The sequence below is a fragment of the Hylaeus anthracinus genome, unplaced genomic scaffold (genome assembly GCF_026225885.1).
Source record: "Hylaeus anthracinus isolate JK02 unplaced genomic scaffold, UHH_iyHylAnth1.0_haploid 27360, whole genome shotgun sequence".
NCBI classification, from domain to species: Eukaryota; Metazoa; Arthropoda; class Insecta; order Hymenoptera; family Colletidae; genus Hylaeus; species Hylaeus anthracinus.
Window position 1 is genome coordinate 92,749 of NW_026535165.1, and position 19,699 is coordinate 112,447.

General features: G+C 39.9%; 3 protein-coding genes and 1 long non-coding RNA gene across 9 annotated transcripts; 2 read left to right on the top strand and 2 right to left on the bottom strand.

Moving 5' to 3' along the window:
* Positions 1-2,881: 2,881 nt before the first annotated feature.
* Positions 2,882-8,559, bottom strand: LOC128893333 (ubiquitin-related modifier 1-like). The gene is made up of 5 exons (XM_054154229.1): positions 7,857-8,559; positions 7,713-7,777; positions 7,572-7,653; positions 6,641-6,689; positions 2,882-4,991 (listed from the first exon to the last, which is right to left on the bottom strand). Exons 1-5 carry the CDS (start codon positions 7,898-7,900, stop codon positions 4,923-4,925), a joined length of 309 nt encoding a protein of 102 aa, XP_054010204.1. The 5' UTR covers positions 7,901-8,559; the 3' UTR covers positions 2,882-4,922.
* LOC128893328 (probable serine/threonine-protein kinase kinX) lies at positions 7,418-13,004 on the top strand. Of its 3 annotated transcripts, XM_054154216.1 has the most exons (6): positions 7,418-7,724; positions 8,724-9,099; positions 9,169-9,615; positions 9,757-12,302; positions 12,391-12,608; positions 12,690-13,004. In XM_054154216.1, exons 2-6 carry the CDS (start codon positions 8,745-8,747, stop codon positions 12,820-12,822), a joined length of 3,699 nt encoding a protein of 1,232 aa, XP_054010191.1. In that variant the 5' UTR covers positions 7,418-7,724; positions 8,724-8,744; the 3' UTR covers positions 12,823-13,004. The 3 variants fall into 3 exon arrangements, with proteins under 3 accessions (XP_054010191.1, XP_054010190.1, XP_054010192.1); XM_054154215.1 differs by lacking the exon at positions 7,418-7,724 and having other exon boundaries at positions 8,569-9,099; XM_054154217.1 differs by lacking the exon at positions 7,418-7,724 and having other exon boundaries at positions 8,569-9,099; positions 9,217-9,615.
* A 132-nt stretch (positions 13,005-13,136) lies between these two features.
* Positions 13,137-19,507, bottom strand: LOC128893334 (uncharacterized). Its single transcript, XM_054154230.1, has 20 exons — positions 19,095-19,507; positions 18,425-18,814; positions 18,243-18,364; positions 17,979-18,175; positions 17,694-17,854; positions 17,423-17,611; positions 17,039-17,181; positions 16,778-16,954; positions 16,258-16,586; positions 16,146-16,181; positions 15,859-16,058; positions 15,455-15,685; positions 14,931-14,984; positions 14,630-14,861; positions 14,418-14,566; positions 14,242-14,343; positions 13,969-14,178; positions 13,715-13,897; positions 13,501-13,650; positions 13,137-13,426 (listed from the first exon to the last, which is right to left on the bottom strand). The coding sequence occupies exons 1-20, from the start codon at positions 19,098-19,100 to the stop codon at positions 13,223-13,225; spliced, it is 3,465 nt and encodes a 1,154-aa protein (XP_054010205.1). The 5' UTR covers positions 19,101-19,507; the 3' UTR covers positions 13,137-13,222.
* On the top strand, positions 15,384-18,250 carry LOC128893335 (uncharacterized). Of its 4 annotated transcripts, XR_008461305.1 has the most exons (5): positions 15,384-15,465; positions 15,535-16,012; positions 16,221-16,400; positions 17,431-17,889; positions 17,971-18,250. It is a non-coding gene; the product is annotated as an uncharacterized LOC128893335 (long non-coding RNA). The 4 variants fall into 4 exon arrangements; XR_008461306.1 differs by having other exon boundaries at positions 15,535-16,052; positions 17,431-18,250; XR_008461304.1 differs by having other exon boundaries at positions 17,431-18,250.
* Positions 19,508-19,699: the final 192 nt, after the last annotated feature.

The window sequence follows — 19,699 nt, forward strand, 5'->3', positions numbered from 1 at the left end:
ATTGTAATAGCCGAAGTTCTCGGCCGCCACGGGCTCGGGGTCTGGCCTTTATTATTTTATATTTCGCGGCACCGCGACGCTTCGAGATAACTGAAATTATCCGTACGTTTCAAAGTGAAACAACCATTAGCGAGCGACGCGAAACTTTAATTCCCGACGATACCGCGCCGATGCGGTCTTCTTGCCCGTCGGACTCCCTCGACGCGCCTAATTTCGATGAGATCCGTGCTCCTTCCTAATTTCTTCCGCCGCCGCGACCAGAGATAGCTGCGGTGGATGGAACGTAATCCGATTAACCATTTCGATAGGAATGTAAAAAAGGCCTCGAATGCAAAAGGGTTAATATTGTCTTGGGATACAATACAACTCATTCGTGTCTGACCATTTCTCGCCAATTCTACTTACGGATTTCGTTAACCCTTTGCACTCGAGAGGTGACTCTCAGTCACCATTAGGTTTCACGCAGCAAATCTACCATACCTAATGTTTCTTTATTTTTCATTTCTTCGGAGCTCGAAGCGTCGAAAGAATGATTGTCGACGAGGTAAAGGTGACCTTATTCTCAAATCTAGATAGCTTAAAATTCATGGCAATAGAATGTTAAGAAACATCTCGAGTTGCTGACAGGTACCAGAAAGAAAGGCCTCGAATGCAAAGGGCTAATATCTCAACGAAGCCTCGGACAATATTTTCGGATCGAAATTGTTATTTAAATTCTTACACTAATTCTGGGACACTCTGTATATGAACGACGCGGCGATCAACGTGTTAAAAGACGTCGAAACGCAAGAAGTCGATATCATTAATCGTAATGAACGATGTACGAGGCTTCTTCGTTTCGAGAATTCGTTCCCGGCATACCTCCAATAAAATTTCGTTGCGTTTCTCCCTCTACTTCATTCCACGGAGTTGTAATTGCGGTTTGCAGCGCTGGCATGCACTAATATTGCTTATTTCCAGCGTAAACCTCTCCAACGATAATGCCCCACATGTTTTCCATCGGATTTTGGCCGAGAGAACGTGCCAGCCGTACCAAAACATCGATTTCAATGATCCCCGAGAATCCATGCCGTAGCTGCGCGACTGCTATGGTCGGCGGCATTGTCTTGCTGGAAAATCCATTTTCTAGTAATCCAATGTACTCTTCGCTATTCGTTCGGGTTGTCGGAAAGGCTAGCGGTAGGAACCTTCCAGCTACCGAAGCTCCGTTTTAAAAAGTATTGGCATCGCGACGATCCTTTCGGCGAGCACGGTTTCTATCCGAGCCAAGGAAATTAAATTCTCGGCGAAATGTATTACATAGAGAAATCGCGTTGACGATTTATGTAAAAACAAACGCTAGACACGCGATTACCACATTGAACCTAAAAATCTAATAGTCTAAACATTGAAATTCCATCACACCAAACAACTACACCAACGAAGGAACTAGACGGTAGAATCGTAGCACCCACTGCTTCTTCGAGGTAGGTGTGATAAACAAGATGCTCCGTATGTTTTTATAAAATTTTATTTAGAGATAGATACGTCTATATATCAGTTTTAAGGGAAGGAAATAGAGCCCGAAACGAAAGATTGAACAAATACGTATACGTATAAAACTGTAAATATAGGTGCAGTCGCCTGAAGACTAAATCACTGAAGTCAAGCGCAAACGAAACAGAATTCCTGAATAAAATAGTATAATTATTTATAAGAATAAATATTATGTTTCTCTATATTATTGTTTTTGAGTTATTATTAAGACTTGTTAAATTTAATATATATTTTATACATTCAGAGGTTATTTACTTAAGAAACTCATAACGTAAAACATATATTAGACCTACATAGTAATAAGAACCAAATGTACAACTTGAACCATGCAATGATTGTAAAATATTGCAAAAAGAAAGGAGTGCAATACCCACTTTAATAAAAACCCAAACACTGCTTCCACGTCTCAATGAAAAACTTCAAACCGTCCACTGGTCCTCGAACCCAAGAGGTCACAGGGTTCAAAGCCCACGTATCTGCGGTATCTGGGAAACTTACGCTAATTGTATCCGTATTTCGTGCACCAGTACAATAGATTTTCAGGTCGAAACGCATTCCCCCGTGAACCTGAGTGTCCCGATCGCTAATGGTTCGCCGGGGTTGGATGGTCCAGTGATTAATTGTGTCAGCCATGATTACATTACAGAGGACGCAGATCCACTATATTATATACGATCGTGCATGCGTGTATCCCGCGGGCCGGTCGGTTACACGTGCGTCGAACGCATTCGTGCGTGCTAGGTGGGAGATGCGTTTGTACCTAGGTATCAGTCTGTAACTAACCGGTCCTAACAGGGAAACGCGTCGGGAAAACGTTTGACGACATCGTGGAACTGCGAAGTGTGCATGCATATTGCAGGATCGCCGGGTCCCCGACAAGGCGACGCTACGCGGCGGTTTTCCTGGCCGCGTTGAAACTTTCATGGCGTCGCGTTTGGATAGTCGAAGTCAAAGGGTTAAGTCTGAAATAAGCGAAACGAACTTCGAGGGTGATCGAGGTGGGATCGAGGAAATCACGAGCGATGTTCCGTTTTTGGAACGAGGCTCTTTTACTCGCGTCGGGAATAAATTTTGCACCGACTAGAAAATAAAAAATATAGACTATACATCGATCGTTTTCAATTCAGAAATTTTTTCCTCGAGGAAGAATTAATCTACTGTTTCTTGAACGACGAAGGTGGCCGTCTCCCGTTGAACTACTAACTTACAAGGGAACATATCCAATTGTCACGCGACGATTTTGATATGAAATTTATGCGGTAGGTAGCTCTCGAAAAAATATTTGACACGTATTTTTTTTTTATCGGCAATTGTTTATATCGAAGGGGTGAAAACAGCGTCTAAAGTTGCGGGTGAAAACCATGTTTATTCAAATATCTTGACAAACTAGAGGACCAAGAACAAACATTTTGTTTTTAAGATTGAAAATCTTTTTATTTTCGAACAGCCGAAATTCGTGTCACGTTATGTGATGAAAAATGCTGTGAGGCGATGAAATGGGTGGGTAGTAACAGAATAAATATGTCCCGTTTCACAGCTTGAAAAGTGGAAGGGAAATGCGATGAAGATAGAGAACCACAGCAAATAAAGAAAAAGACGCACAGTATGATATTTCAGCGATCTTGCGGGACAAAACTTACGTGGTCCAATATTTCGCCAACTATTAGGTCGTCTACACACGAAGCTACTCAAAACAAACGTAATTGATCGGTGACTGAAATACATGTATGTGTTTGGGTGGTCCCTAACAACATATCAAAAATGCGACTTTACAGTATCTTCTGCAACGTTTGGCGTCTAAAATGACTGGCCTAACTGCTGATTGGGCGGAGTATCGCGGGATCTAGTTCACGGTGGCTCGTCCGTGGCTCACGGATAATATTAAACGTAGCGCGGTACCGATGCTGAAAGCGGCGAGGATCGATGAGGTAAAGGAGTATCGCAGACATCGCGGGACCAGAGTTGATTAACTTGGCGAAACTCGAGAGACCTTCGATACGATCTTTATCGTGTACCGTGAAGAACTACCGTCCGTAATTAATTATACAGAGTTTCGCGAAAGTTTTCTCATTTTTTCCTTGAAAAGATTTCCCCTCCCTCCGTGCACGGAGGACGAACGTCGGCTCAATAGACTCACAGCCGGGGCGAACGGCTAAATTTCGACGAGTCCCGATCGCGGACCGTCGCGTTCCAACTAATTTACCGGCGCAATTAACCGAGCTCCGTTTTGTTCGCGGCGAGACCAACCAGCCGCCAAAGTTCCGCGAAAAGAACGGATTTGAAATTTCGCGTTCACTTGCCAATCGAGTTACGAGATTAAAGGCGCCGATACCGAACGCTTTCGAAGTTCTCTTATGGAAAATTACTGTGTTTTTTTATTGGATTAACTCATTGAGTCGATAGAGCGACACTGACTCACAATTTCCTTTGCGAAAATGTCAGATTGTGCTTCGTTTTTGGAATATTTTCTTCGTCAACAAAAGGGATCGTCGTATGCTTGGAATATATTTCACGATTGAAAATACAGGATGCTTGAAAATATATTTTTGTGTGGTTTTTCGTGAATAATTCAAAAACGAAACAACAACCGACATTTTTGCAAAAGAAGTTGCGGTTCAGAATTCTTACGCTAATTCTGGGACACCCTGTATATCAAAGTCAGAACCCATTTTTACACATGTTCCTATAAGTTTCATTTATAATTTGGCCAAAGGCAATCAGAAATATTCACTGAAACATATATGCTCTGTTATGGTCGAAACGGTTGCAAGATTATTCTCCTTACCCAAAGATTCTCCCTGCAGTCGAGACACCCTAAAAATCCTAAGTATCTTATGATCTCGTGAATCTCGTTATCCGTGCAAACGAGAAACTAAATGCTTAGTCCCGAAAAATCCCTAAAAATCGATCCCTTAAGTAGATTTCCTATCCCAATCGTTTCATCGCATCCTCTGACCTATAAACCAGCCTAGAACCCCTATAAACCAGCTCTGTCTCTTAATTACAGGGTAATGGACGCAATGCTCCGTGCAAGCACGAAGATCGCAGGTGTTAAGTACGGATGCAAGGAGAAACGAGGGACAGGACACGGCCCATTGGCCGCGCGGCGGCAAAAGATGGGAAAGTAACGAAGAGGAGGAGCAATAATACGGGGAACCTTGGAAAACGGCCAAAGTTCCAGCGGCGATGTTATAGTCGTTACGAGGAACGTCTCAGACGTACGTCGTGCGAATGAACACTTTATTCTCCGGCATTGTGGACGCGTACATGCGCCTCGTCTCGATGCGAAGGCACAGTCAGCTTTTATAGGCTACGAAGAAATCGATGAGCAGCGCGAGAGACTGTTCCGCTCTTCGTTGATCGCCGTCGACGCAACCCTCTCGCCTCTATCCCCCGTGCAAAGTGGATATGAAGAGTATCTTGTCATTCGGGCACAACTTGTAATTCCCCTCGCCCTGTACATACAAAATTTCCATAAAATGGTTACTCCTTTTATTCGTGCGCGATGCTGTTTGCCTAAAATAACGAAAAAACTTGTCGTAGCCTATTTGCGTGCTTTTTAATTCCAATATTTCTGGAGTTTATTCTCATTGTCGTTAATCGTCTACTTAGGACGATATTTTCCTAATTGTACCAGTCAGAACAAAACTCAAACAGAAAGTATCGACGACGATACATTTTCTACAATAAAATTCTTAAATTATTATTTCATTACGATTTTTAATAAAAAAAAAAAAAAAAGTAGCAATTGATACAATTACAGTTGCAATTAGTTTTGTCAGGTATCATTTTACCCGAACGCAGTGCCGCCGTAAAATGTTGAATTTTTAAAAAGAGAACCCGGTGCGTTACCGTGGTCGCGCGAGCAGCGATCCCGGCGAGTTACAGATAGACGGGTGGAAAAGTGTCTGTTCGGCTTTTCAGCGGAGAATCAACGAACGCGCGCCAAGCCATCCGCTTTAATTCGATCCTACAAGCGACGCCGACGTAGGAACGACACGACGAATTTGTCGAATCGCGAACAAGCACACGCAAAGAGGGGGAGGATTGCGGGAGGAAGAGATGATACGAGGGAAAATGTGCGAGCCCGCGGCCGGGACGTTGCTCTCGCTTTTAATTTACGAGTCGAAAACGACGAAAAACGGAGCAAGAGGGTTCGGGACGCGCGACAGACGAGGGGTGCACGGCTAGAAAAGGACAACGGCACGCGTAAGCTCGTCCACGGTGACGTGGCTGGCGGTAGGGACGAGGGATGGAAAAAGGAGAAGAAAGGACAAGGAGCCGTGGCAGTCGAAGCATACGAGAGAAGCTTCGAGAAACGTCGGTATTATCATAATAATGGCTGAAGCCATCATCTTTCCCGTGTCTGCTCCCTGGCCTCCTCGCTCCTCGTCCGTCCGCCAAACCCCGTCGCAGCTTCTCGAGGTTCTTTCTCCTCGAGGGTGCTTCGGGAAGCACGTCCTAATAGCGCTCGCGTTTTGTACATTTACAAATTTAAAATGATAATTTCGCCGTGGGTGTGGCGTGCCTTTGGGTCATTTGCGCCCTTTCACGACCGCCGCCGTTCTCTTATTTTCTCCGCCCTCAGTGGCGGGTGTTACGGTAACTACACCCGTGGCTCGATTATGCGAGCCGCGGTACGAAAAGAAACAAAAAAAAAAAAAAAGAAAGAAAAGAACCCACGACGAGATACTTTCGCCGGACGTTTGTCAGATGTCGCCCGCAGATGCGTCCCGCGATTACGGCGAACGAGCGTTATCGCATTTCGAGCATGAAGAGATTCAGAAAGCAGAGATGGGCGAAATATTTACCTAGTACGTCGAGTGACGAATACACGGGGTGAAGTACTATCTTTCGTTTCTTTTGATCGCATGTATTAAAGTTATGTATTAAATTGTATTTTATGTAATCGAATAAATAGTCGTGCATTTGGTTTTATTCGTTACCCACTTTTCGAATAAAATAATAACCCAGTTCTGTCTGGCTGCGTCCATATATGCGTTTTGATCAAATCTGCGTTAGGAATGAACACGTGGGATACTCGAAACGTGTAACGTATACTAAGTGTACACCTCGTCTCTGATGCGAATATTACTTCACTTACCAACAATTCCCAGTCAGTATCGTTCACGAGAACCAAGATTCCTGGTCGCCTGTACACATAACAGATTACATTAGTAAGGTATGCAGTATATTTATGTACTGGTTTATAACGTTACAATGTAGTAATTAACTAGCCTTCTTGTTTGAACTTTAAATTATCACAGTTTTCCCGGTATTTTCGGTCAAACGAATAGCCATCTAGCGGTGAACGCCCCGAACTATTTTCCGGAGTTTGATCAGCGCCTCTATCGGGAAAACCCTCAAGTTTGTCCTCGATAGTTCCTATTTGTACTGCTAGATGGCGCTTTTAATAACGTTTTACCGACCTACGATATACATTCATAATAATGACGAATTCTATTTTATTAAGTTTATATAAGTAAAATTGTAGTTATATTAGAGATATTGCAACAATAAAATTGGCATAGGAAATCATTCTTTTTTCTACCATTGTCGGTAATTATATTATAGTGGTGGCATCTAACGTCGAAAATGGGAACTATCTTCGCTAGTAATTAAAGAGCAGATAATTATCGCTGCATTACATAACTACTCATAAAAATGATAAATTTGACATACTAGCTAATATATTGTAGCGTTATAAACCACAGAATCGTATCAGCCATTCATTTATGAAAAAAAGAATAATTTACTAAAACGATATCTGTGGCGCCATCTTACAGAAACAATAAGAACTATATTTACTACAAACTTGGGCCTTTTCCCACCGATGGCGCCACTAAAACCCGCTCACAAAGCGGCTCAGTGAGCGGTGACCTTCCCGGAGTTATCCATTGTGTTTGTAGTGCTACACACGTGTCATTGTAAACTTTACGCGTATCTATCACGAAATCTTTCCGGTGTATCATTCATTCTTAATTAAAATGCTTACAGCACCGGTATAGAACTATCGAATGAATTTGCTTACTTACACAGTATTTCCTTGCATAAAGAGTTCCAGTCGCTCTTTCAGAAGGTTATCTTTTATCCAGAAGAGCAGCCTCTGTATCGTCCCTATAACATTTCACGTAGCATATTAAGAAATCCGATCGACAAGCATTCGTCAAACTTACATTCATTGCCAGGTAAGTTCACGTCGTGCGTTTTCTTCTTGTCGAAAAGTAGTTCCGCCCCGCCCCTGAAATTATTTAGCGGGTAATTTATTCAACTCGGTACAACGTTACAAAAAGTTGGGTTATGTATAGTTTTCATGTTACCCAAACTCAATGGTCACGGGAATTCCACTTATCTCGGAAGACATGTTATTTTAATTACGTCTGAGAATGTTACTCTGTAAAATGATGAGCTATCAGCGGCTAATTACAGTAAACAAACGTTCACCGCGCATAGAAACAAATGTGTCGATTCCACGTTCCTTCGATTCAGCTGGCCAGTAGTGTACGATGTACGAGTCGCACGCATTAATTTTCAATGCTTGGAATTTGTTTAAAAAAGCTATCTCGTTCAGAGCATTCCGATGTTTCTTTTTTTCAAATTCTCATTCCGTTTTGCAAGAGCATGCGCACAAGTCACAATAATCGACAAACCGTATTTCTACTTGTCGTTGAATAAAAAGTAACACGTCTTTTGCGAAACTGTAAAGCGTATGTCACAAATACATTAGCAGTATTTAAAATGAAAATAAATAATGACTCAAATAGATATTACGAACGAATATGTAACGTGAAGCTTAGAGCAAGTGCCCTTCGTATTCGTCTCGCAATACATCCCTGTAGATTCGCGGGTCATTAGTCTTGCAAAAATTATACATAAAATTGTGACATAAACGTTGCGTTTTCGTGTATAATAATTCTATGAGATATGATAATTATTATTTAATCGTCTTACGAAAACGTTACGCATATTTAAGTAAATGTACGATCAAAGAGAGTTATAAAAGGTGAACGTTGCTAACGCACTGAAATGCAGGTGCCATCAGCGGCAGCCGTAATGGCGGTCATCGAAAAAGTGTGATAGCACGCGTTAAATACCCAAAACATCGAATAGTGCGCAGTCAATGCGCATTTGCGTGATTTCGAGGTCCTCGTAAGCGTAAAGTCTCGGCATAATTTTAATATTCATAGAATTCGATATCAACTTGCACGATGTCAGAAGAAAACGAACATACTTCGGAAGAAACCGATACAGAAATGAATTCGAGAAATCACACTAATGAACAATCGAAGAGTGGAGTAAGCATGTTAAACAATGAAACAGAAGAGCCTATGTTGGACGACGAAGAAATGCCGACGTATCTCAGTTTATCGAGTCCGTCGGGGCGCGAAGGCAGAAGTGTCAATAATACAAAAGAACAGGACAGAATACCTATGGAGGAGGACCATAGTCGAAGTCCTTATCCCAGTGACGATCAAGGGGGTGGCAGTATCTATGTATTATCTTCAGGGGAAGAAAGTACTCAACCTTATGGTGAAGATGAAGACGAATATGCAGATAGCGATGGTAAGTAAGGAACAAAAATGTTTGACGATGATACGATATTTGATATCCTAATTGCTACTGTAATCATAGATATGTATGAGATGGAGCTTGAAAATAAACATAGAAATGTAATCTTAGATGATGAAGACGATGAGGATGAGGACGATGAGGAGGATGATGAACGACATGCTTTAAGAGAGATGTACAATGATGAAGATATCAATACAGAGTACGATCAAGATTGTTTCGATAGAGCTTCTGATGATTTTGTTTTAAACAACAGATTAAAGCAGCATCACAAAGAGAGAAGTTTGTCGTTGCAAGACTTGAGTTTCAGTAAAGACAATGTTCTGTATAATAAGAAGAGGCATAGTGTTAATGTCACGCATAAAAAACTATCAACGCCAAAGTTTCAACATGTTGAAAGCAAAGTAAAACAATATATAAGAGACATAAAAGAACAAAATAGAAAATCCATAGAAAAGCGTATCAGAGACCAAGAATATATATCGAGTAAACATTATAAGGATAACAAAAGTAAGAAGTATATTTATTTTATTAGAATTTGGGTATTTATCGAAAGATAAAATTGTACTATCTTCCATACATCTGAATGTCCAAATTCTAAAGTAATTAATAAATCCTGAATTATAAACAATTTTTGTTTTCTTTTTATAGACAATGACACTGATCCCTTAAAGCCAATGGTAACTACCAAAGTCATAAAAGACTACGCGGAAAAGGCTATTAAGAATTTGCAACGCGAAGAAAATGAAGATTGTAATCCAGTTTATAGGACGACGCAAATAGGAGAAAACGGTGACACTACGAAAATTGATATTAAAATAATAGACAGCCAATATATACATATTCGAAAGGACACTGAACCAAACAAGTGCAGTGACATTCATCATGAGAAACGTATACAAAGCTACGACGAAAAGTTAGAAAAACAAAATGGTTCTGTAGATGTTAAAGAGCATCGTATTGAATTACAAAATACTTCTAACGAGAATGTTAGATTTAATAAAGTAGATCAACCTTCTTTAGTTAATGGTCATCAACAAACACCTACACTTTTCAATTTACGTACATTGAGCTATGAAGAATATATGGATAATGCTTTCAATGCCACCCAAAAGGTATTAACTGAACAAAGACGCAAGGTTCAGGAAAACGCTAACGAATCTGAAACATACAATGAAGTAGAGATGGTGAGCGCGCCAGATACCAGTAATACGAGCTGTTCACTGAAAATCGAGAATGTGGAAAGTATCAGATCAGCAGAGGAAGAATCAGCAAATATAAATGTCGCAAAAGAAAGTGCAACAGTGGGAACAAATGCAGATTGTACCGAAGTAATTCTACTTAAAGCTCAACTTTCGCAAAGAGACGCTCAATTCGATCAGTTACGAAAAGCTTATCAAAAAGCATTAGAAGAAAATATGAAAATGAAAGTAGAAATAGATATTGTAAAAAAGTCGTTAGCAAAGTATGAAAATGAACATAAGACATGCAAAATGAAAGTAGCGTCTGTGCAAACCGAAACTACCGTGGAACCTATGATTAATCCAAAAATAATTACAACTACAGGAGACACAAGTAATAAAGTATCTACTAGTAGCGTTGCATCAACGATAAGTTCTATTGATCATTGGGCAGACAGCGCTTGTAGTCCAGCTATATCTATTGAACCACCCAATGTGACATCAATTTTAAATTCCGACGATAGCATAGTACTCACCGATGGTACTCCAAGGAAATTACCACATCCATTGTCCCGAGCATTCATTACTTCGTCTCGAATATTGCAGACTCTTTCGAACATAACGCAAAATAAAGCAAAAGTTGAAAGCCCTCTAGCAAGGAATCCCAAGAAACGAACAAACGAAAATTTAACAAACCAACCAATAAATTTAGACTTTAATTCTCCAATTCAAGCTTCAAATTCCAAAAAACGAAAAGCGACGGATATGCTCGGTACTTCTACTTCGAATCAGCCATATAAAATACCTCATACAAACAACGAATCAGAGAAGAAAAATAATCCTGATGCAGCTGATGTAGAAGTTAATTATTCAGAGGTACAAACAAATGAAAAAACAGAGCAATCGCAAAATAGATCTGGTTATAAAAATATCGATAGTAGTTCAATATCTATGGAAAATCAAGTAGATGAAACTAACGGCCAAGATGACAGTGTAAAATGTTTCTTATACAGGGAACATGAAAATAGCGTAAAAAGAAGTTTCTTAATTCAAGCAGAAGAACCATCAAAGGATAAATCAGACGACGAGAAGAATCATATCCAAGAATGTGGTCCATATTTATTGGGTAACCTTGAAGTAAGAATGTCTGAAATCAATGGCACAATTAGCGTTTGGGGTAAAGAAATAGGTGACGAATCTGTAAGTGATAACGAAGATGACATAGAAGTGTCTATGAAATCGACTGAAAACAAATTGTGTTCTTGCTGGCAAAAATCACCACAAACTAGATTTAATGGCAACTCGATTGTGTGTTCGACTAACAAAAAGTCAAAGAACCCGTTTAAATTTAACAGATCTCAAGTTTCTCAATGTCATTACAGTTTGTCGCCAAGTACAGCAAAATCGCATGTTCTAGTTAACGATGCAAATGATAAAAAATATGCAAGTAGTCCTTTCACACCGAATGCGTGTACTTATTCTTGCGGAGAATACGATTCCACGAAACAACGCAAAGAATGTCAGACATGTAAAAGTACTATACGTTCACAAGAGAAATTACATTCCTGTAGTGCACATCATACAGAATTCTTAGAGAAAGAATGTCACTGCGGATCATATCATGAAACACGGACACGCAACGATTGTCCTAATCATAGTAAAGATAAGTGTCATCGCATCAAAGGAATTCGGAGGAATTCGTGCAAAAGTACATTTACACCCGATTCAAATGGGCACTTGGACGAAAATATAACGAATACCTCTACCGAAATAAATGAAGTATTTTGCAAGTACAATAAAATGTGTCGAAACTCTCCTCAAAATATAACTGATAATAACCCGCAGCCACCAAACTGTTGCAATACTCTTACGAGTACCTCTTACACGCGTAAATCTTCTTTAAACAATACACACGATCACGATAGCTCGGAAGGACAAACATGTAGTCATTCTCCTTCTCACGAAGGCGAGGACGATCTTCTAATTCCACACAAGCGATCTAATGAAACACCTGAAGTAAGATAATGCAAAATAATTGTCGATCTATCTAATAAATGCATTAGAAATTTGGTATATCGCTCTAATACTTGTTTTGTGTACGCAGACGAGACAACGAAGATTAAGCGGCAGGAAGGTGCGAGGAATTCTTATGGATCTCTTAAGAGGATGTGGAGATTGTCGCAGCACTAGTGACAATGGTGCAAATAAAAGTAGTTTCCAGCACAAAGGGTCATCGTCGTATATACCAAACGTTCCTCAAATTAAGATTTCTCCTTGTACACTCGAGCCAGCATGTTCGAGTTCAAAGCAATGCAACGACAAGTAACTTATTTTGTTAATATTATCATTAAAGTATGGCGTGGGGAATAAATTTGTATTATTTGTATAATTCATTACTTACAGATGCTGTCATGCATATGCACGAAGGATCGAATCTCAACTGGAAGAGTTCCGTATGGAAATGGAAAGAGTACGATCGCGCTCGGACGCTATCCTCGATATGCTCAATATGCTTCACTCTGTTGATACAAACTAATGGAACTAATATTACTTTTAAATAAGTGCTTTTTTTCTTGTACAGGTCATTAATTTTAATTTTCTTAAATCAAGATGTGCGAACTATCGTGAAGCTTTCTTATTTACTTCTTCGACTTCATTGCATATAAAAATTACATGATCAATTTATTAAATAAAGTACATATACGTCGAAAAACTAAATTATTACATTTCATCACACGCATTGCTCTTTTTATGTTATAACAGATCAGTTGCGTCTGAAAATTTTTATGATTTTCATACCGTGGAAAATAATATTTACCATTTTTTAAAGAGTTTATCGATAATGGAATGATCACAAAAACCCAGACAATTTTTGTTACATTCTAGTTGGGCAATATAATTTATACGAGTTTACAATGAGATTGATCGACTTCCTGTCAGTGGTTGCAGTCGCAAGAATCAAATCCTGGCCCAGCCTCGCCAGGCAAGACACCAGGCGGTACCTCTCCTTGACCCTTGAAGATGTTGCTATAAGATGTTTTCAAATAATTTACGTGACCCTGCAATGACCTTATACGGCCTTGAGCCTGTTCAAACGCCTCGTTTAGATTGTTTATTTGGCCTTGCATCTTCTGCCGAATCTATAAATCGCAACGTAACGTATGAGCTGCATTTAACATTCATAAAGTAAATAAAACTTTCAACAACGATTTACTTCATCTCTATCTTTTTGCGCAGCTCGCGCGGTAGCTCTGCATTGTGCCAATTGTCTTTCCATTTCCGCGATTTGGCCTTGCATCGATCTTCTTATAGTTTCACATCGTTCTTTCGTCCTTGCCACCTGTCTCGCTGAATCTTCTCGAACCTGTTAAGTAAACAACGCATTAAAACTACTTTATTCCACACAAGGATAGAGAACAATAACGTACTTGATCCAGCATCGCCGTTAATTGAGTAACTTCGTGCATCTTCTCGTCGATGCGTTTCTGTAACTGGGCCTCGTGTTCCTCAAATCTGGCAAGTGTATTTTTCATACGTTCATTTTCATGCCGTAACTCAGAGTTTCTTCTTTCCAATTCGTCGAACCGCCCCGATCCAGTGCCCCTTTCATCCTGTAAATAATACGCAGGGGTAATGTTTCGAATGTCTGATCATTCTGAAGGACAACTGCGAAGACAGTAACCTGGATCGCTTGGTACTCGCTACGCAAAACGTCCAACTGGTTTTGCAAAGTTTGCATTTTATCTTTGCATCCTATAAGCTCCCGTGAGAGATCCTCGCAGTTTCTCTCTGCGACCAGGCGCATTTGTTGCGCTTCCTGTAGCTTCACTTGTGTTTGTTTCAAAAGATCAGGTAACGGGGCAAGCTCGGCAAGCTTCTCTTGGAATTGATTCTATACGAAAAACAGCAAAATGTCTATGCGCCAACAGACATACACATGTAATTGATTACACACTTTAACTCGACCGATTTCTAACGTCACATTCTCGTTCATTCGAGCGTTATCCATCTCCATGAGATCGAGTTGTCGGCGTTGCTCTTCCACTTGTTGTTGCGCCTATTTGTTTTAATGGTCATTTTTATATGTACCTATGTAGAAACTTTCAGAAACTATGTATTGATAACGGAAACCTGTAAATATTTATTACGATAATCCTCGAGCTGAGCAGATTGATCTTGAATCAAAGATCGTAATTCTTCGAGTTCGTCTTGGGCTTCCCGAAAACGTTGTTTAACCACGATCAATTGTTGCTCCTGTTCGACCATTTGCTCCTTAAAACCTGTCGTTAAATTGACAATGTAGATCACCGAAATTTATGTTTGACAAAATTCAAGATAATCACCTTCGTATTTGTCTTTTTCGGATTCGATCGCTTTCAAACGTTCTTGAGCGTCTATCAGTTTGATGTCTAATTTTTCTTTCTCTTCGATGGCTTCGCGTGTTTGCTGCTTCATTTTTTCTGCGTCTGCTCTTAGACACGAAACCTCGCATAGTTTGTTTTTGTAATCATCCTGAAGGCGTGCGTATTGCTCGCGAAGATCACGTAACTGTTGCTGAGGACACGTGCTAGCGCCCTTTTATTAAATAGCTAGTTTAATAATTGTTTAACGCGCGTTAAACTTCCTGCTGAAGTTCAATCTTACCATAGGTGCATTTGTACAAGGACCAGTACAAGTTGAGGAAGGCGCAGGTGGCATCTGTATATGATTTAAAATATATCAATTTATAAGGGATCGAAAACCCTAGAGTAAAAGAAAATGTGAACAGAAGGATGTCAAAGTTGTACGTGATAAATGTCTACATTATACTGTACATAATTTAATAAGAGTCGTTACATTTAATTAGCAGTGATTGTGTAAAATCTTATATGAAATAATCATATTTTAAATGTGGCCTATGGACTTTCAATGATAAATTACGTACAGAATAATGTTACATTTTGTACGGATTAAAAAAAAAAGACGAAATCGTTATAAAAATATGTTTATTTCATACAAAATTTTTGATATTTAACATTTCTTCAACGTGATTCAAGGTTCAAATAGAATAGTTACTATCGATCCCGATCTCCAGTGGCATGACAATTTTTATAACAAATGGTGTACCGATCAACTAACCCGTTGCGTAGGTTGACGCAACGAAGGTGATCAAGATATTGTTCGGATACCTTGACAAGAGGTACGGGAGGTGGCGGTAGGATTGGTACAGGTGGTACGTAAGGTGGTGAACCCGACGATGAAATCATAGGTGGAGGAGGACAGCAACCACATGGCGCACAGGGACCGGTGCATTTCAGCAACTTGCGTTGTTGCTCCAGTTGCTGACGTTCTCGCTGCACGTTAGCAAGTTCTATCTGCATGTTGCGTACTTCGCATTCTATATTGCCCAGCTGTTGTTCCTAGAATTGTTGTCAACGCATAAGTATGTAAAATTGGAGCAAAACTCAGTTATGAGTAATTATGTAACCAAGTTGCCCAGCTACCAGTTACATAATTACTCATAATTGCTTAGAGCAACAAGCGTGTCCCTGCGACTCGTTCATTAAGACTCAATTATGTTTTGTAGATGTACTATCTGTTTGGTGTTGGTGCCATAGGATGCAAGTTGGTTCTCCAGTTCCGCGGGACACGTCCCTCTCGGAGGTGGACACGGCTGGCATGGCGGCTTAACAGCGGCTGGACTGCGACAACACATTCCGTCGACTTGCGAAGAAGCACTGCTCTCGGTACAAGCTTTTGTTCTTGACGCGCCACCCGCGAGTCTAGGTGAATCTGTGAACATTAACGATGAAGTGTCACATTCTTGTAAAATCCGTCACTTGCTGTTATGGAAACGGAATGTCTTTTGACGTGGCTCACCTCCGCTAGATAAAAATGCTTGACTATTCTGATTCACTGAAAAACGATTAACAGAGCTTTATTTTTACTGTTTAGGATTGAGGACTCGTTGTCCAATTGAATGGATATGTACCGCATACGGAATTGCCTCGCGGTGACAAACTGTCAGCGAATGGTGGCTGAAGGCAACACTTGCACGGACAGTAATCGTCGTCCTGCTGCACCGTAGTGGTGTACGAATACGAACGAAAAGGAGACGGGCTTGATGTTGGAGAGGTAATTCCACCTGGACAAGTGTAACAACAAGGACTGGTGATCTGTTGACTCAAGCAAGCTACTTGACGACTCAATTCCGAATTCTCCTTCACGACTATTCTCATTTCAGCCTGTAGTCCGCATACCTTCCTCTGCAGGCTCTCGACAGCAGAGTCTTTCTCCAGTAATGCTTCTTCTAATTTATATCTATGTACCAAACACATTAACTTCTATCACAGACACGAGATCATTTGACTTATGTCAACATGATTAATTTTGTCAACGATAAGGGCTGCGTGATCGTTGTTAGGGAAACGTAATTGATTTTCATATTTTCTTTTCATGAACCATCTATTATTTCGTACGAGATATCGGGTGTTCAGGATAAAGACTCTTACTTGCCGCCTTCGAGTTGCGCATTCTCTATTACGAGTTTCTCTTGCATGGTTAACGATTCCGTTAATTTTCCAGTTAGATTCTGGAGCGATCTGTCCTTGCCTCTCTTTTTGCTGTCTGCTACGACAATTTTTGGAATTTCATCTTCCGTATATCCACAAACGATTACTCTTGGAAGTCTAATTACACGATAGCAAATAAAATATAACTTGCATAAAGAGGATAGCATTCATGCAACACGAATATTGACGTTGATCACGTACTTGTCTTCCGGATAATCAATTTGAGGTAGATCAAAAACATCTTCCGGCCTTTCCTTCGACACTCCTATATCTCTTTTACTGGGTACTTTCCTGAAAGGATCTGCATCTTTAATACCAATTTCCACTTCTTCTTCAGCAATAACCTGCAACCCAGTTGATTACATTCAACGTGCCAGCAATGTTTCCTTGAAATTTTGTACTTACTTGATTTCATTTTAAAACTGTATAATATCATGGTAACACTCCTCATAATATTATCGTTTATTGCATGATAAAATTGATTATTTTCTTACTACCGAAAAGAACCATGAAAAATACTTGAAAAGACAAATCGACTAATAGTATTTACTTCGTGCTTTACTCGTTTTAACAGTTAGTATGTACCCCGCTAGGTTTCGAGTGCGGATACGGTAGCATGTCGAACATTTTCGAAAAGGTGACGCTAGAGAAATCGGACAAGCCCAGCGAACGTTGCACCTTCCTGGTTATCTCCTCGAATTCTGCCAGCTTCGACATGATTTCATTCTGCTTCGACTGAATCGCCATTGTGTCCTCCGCCGTTAAATCCTTTTTCTATAAAACGACACAACGATAGCAAATAAACGAAACACCTGGAAGTTAAACGAGTGTCGAGATATATTTTAGAAGGCATTACCACGGTGAGCTGAGATATTTCAAGTTTTAATGTTTCAATCTCTTTCGCCAGCACAGCGCAACGTTCGTCTGCTTTCTTCAGTTCTTCCTGTACAGCGGAGTCTGTCAAAGGAGATGAGCTCAACACGGATTCCACTCTACCACCAGGCTTGATCGGGACACCTGGATAAAAAATACGTTAATCGAATTAATTTTAAGTAATTAATCATTGTATACTAAAAGAAACTATTTCTCTCAGGTAAATTTTGATCCATTATGTATTATAATTCTGTTACAAGGGGTGCACCTTCACCAACACCAGGCGGAAGCGGATATTCTGGAGGCTGGCCTTCTTCAAACTTCTCTGTAGCCCCATCATCGACTTCATCTACCGCTGCATTGTCCTCTTCTTCTGGTACAGTTTCCTCTGGCGTGTCACCCTCGACATCTTCAAACTCTTCTTCAGCAACTTCTTCTAACGCTTCTCCCTCGTTTTCAGCCATGCTGAAATGAAATTAATTTAGCGACGAAATAACTGCCGACACATAACTGAAAATTAAATGTATTTTACGTCGATAATGTCACTTCTACTGTACTTGGTCTTCCCTTCTTTTCAGATTCCTTTGGCCTTTCAACGTTTGGGTCCTCCTTGATATTTTCCGCTTTATTTTTGTAATCGTCGGTTTCATAAACCTACCAAACGTTCAAAATTAATTTCTGAATTAATTTCACAATTTAATACCAAAATCGCACCCGTTTAAGAATGTGCGGTTCAAGGTCCGTCCGTTGTCGCAAATGCAGCGAATCTGTGAGGTTCTTAGAATTCTGAACCTTTTCCGACGCGAATGGAAAAACGTGCCCCTCTTGATAGCATTCGACTGTTATCGAGAATACTTCTGGTAAATTCAAGGGTTTCTTGAGGTCGAACAAAGATTCCAATGAACCAAAGACATCCCTCTTCAAGGACGACTCGTTGCAGTTTGCGTTCTTCTTTTGCGACTTCGGCCCGTAGCGTTGCAAACGACGACGCTTCAAATCGTAAGAGCTTCTCGTTGTGATAGGAAAGCTGTCGAGTTCGCGAGCATAAAGAGACGTAGGTGAACTTCCTGGAGAACGGGATATGTTCAACGTACACGGTCGCCGCTTCTGAAATAAAAAAATTTAAAAAAAAAAAGATACAAAAATCAATACAAGTAGTATAACAATTCTTTTTTTAATGTTTAACGTATTTAGGTTTATGAAAGGACTTGAAGTACTCCACGATGTTCGTGGACTTGTAATAACAAAAGTACAAGGACGAGACTGATAAGGATATGATTAAATGTACCTGGCGAACAACAAAATTCGATCACCTTCTTATTTTCCTAACTACTAGTCAAATTCCAATTACTTAAAAACATCTAAAAAATGGTTAATATTTTACCTTCATTATTTTACCTTCGAAACAACACCGTTGCTTCACTCAGTAACGCAGCTTCTTTTAAAAGAATCGTAAGTTAGGAAACGACACGATCCCCTTCCCTGGTTTACTCAGTGAAGAATCGGCACTGATATCAAATAGGGTCGAACGATTTCTTAGTTTTTCAAAAATGCCTTTTTTATGTAATTTTCGTAGATGTCAAAACTGCAATAGATAATATGTTTGATGTGTTAACAGTCGTCGAAATTAGGAGGAAGTCGAGGAAAGATTTTTTTTTTATACCGATCGTGACACTTACTCGGGAGAACCATCAATTTCTTCGAATAAGGATCTGAAGCATGCGTCTTTTATTTTTATGTTAACATAGCTACATATTCGATTTATCGTTTATATTCATGACATGTAGATAATTTAAATACTTTAATCCTTACAATGATTTATGTTGAAATTACGAAACGATATAACAGTTACATACATCGTCGATAAGTTATTGCATTTTTTCATTTGATTAAAAAATATACAATAATATTTTACTTGTGAATGAAATAACATGCTTTTTTTACTTAAACCCTGTAACAATACATTACATTTTGCACATTTAAAAAATA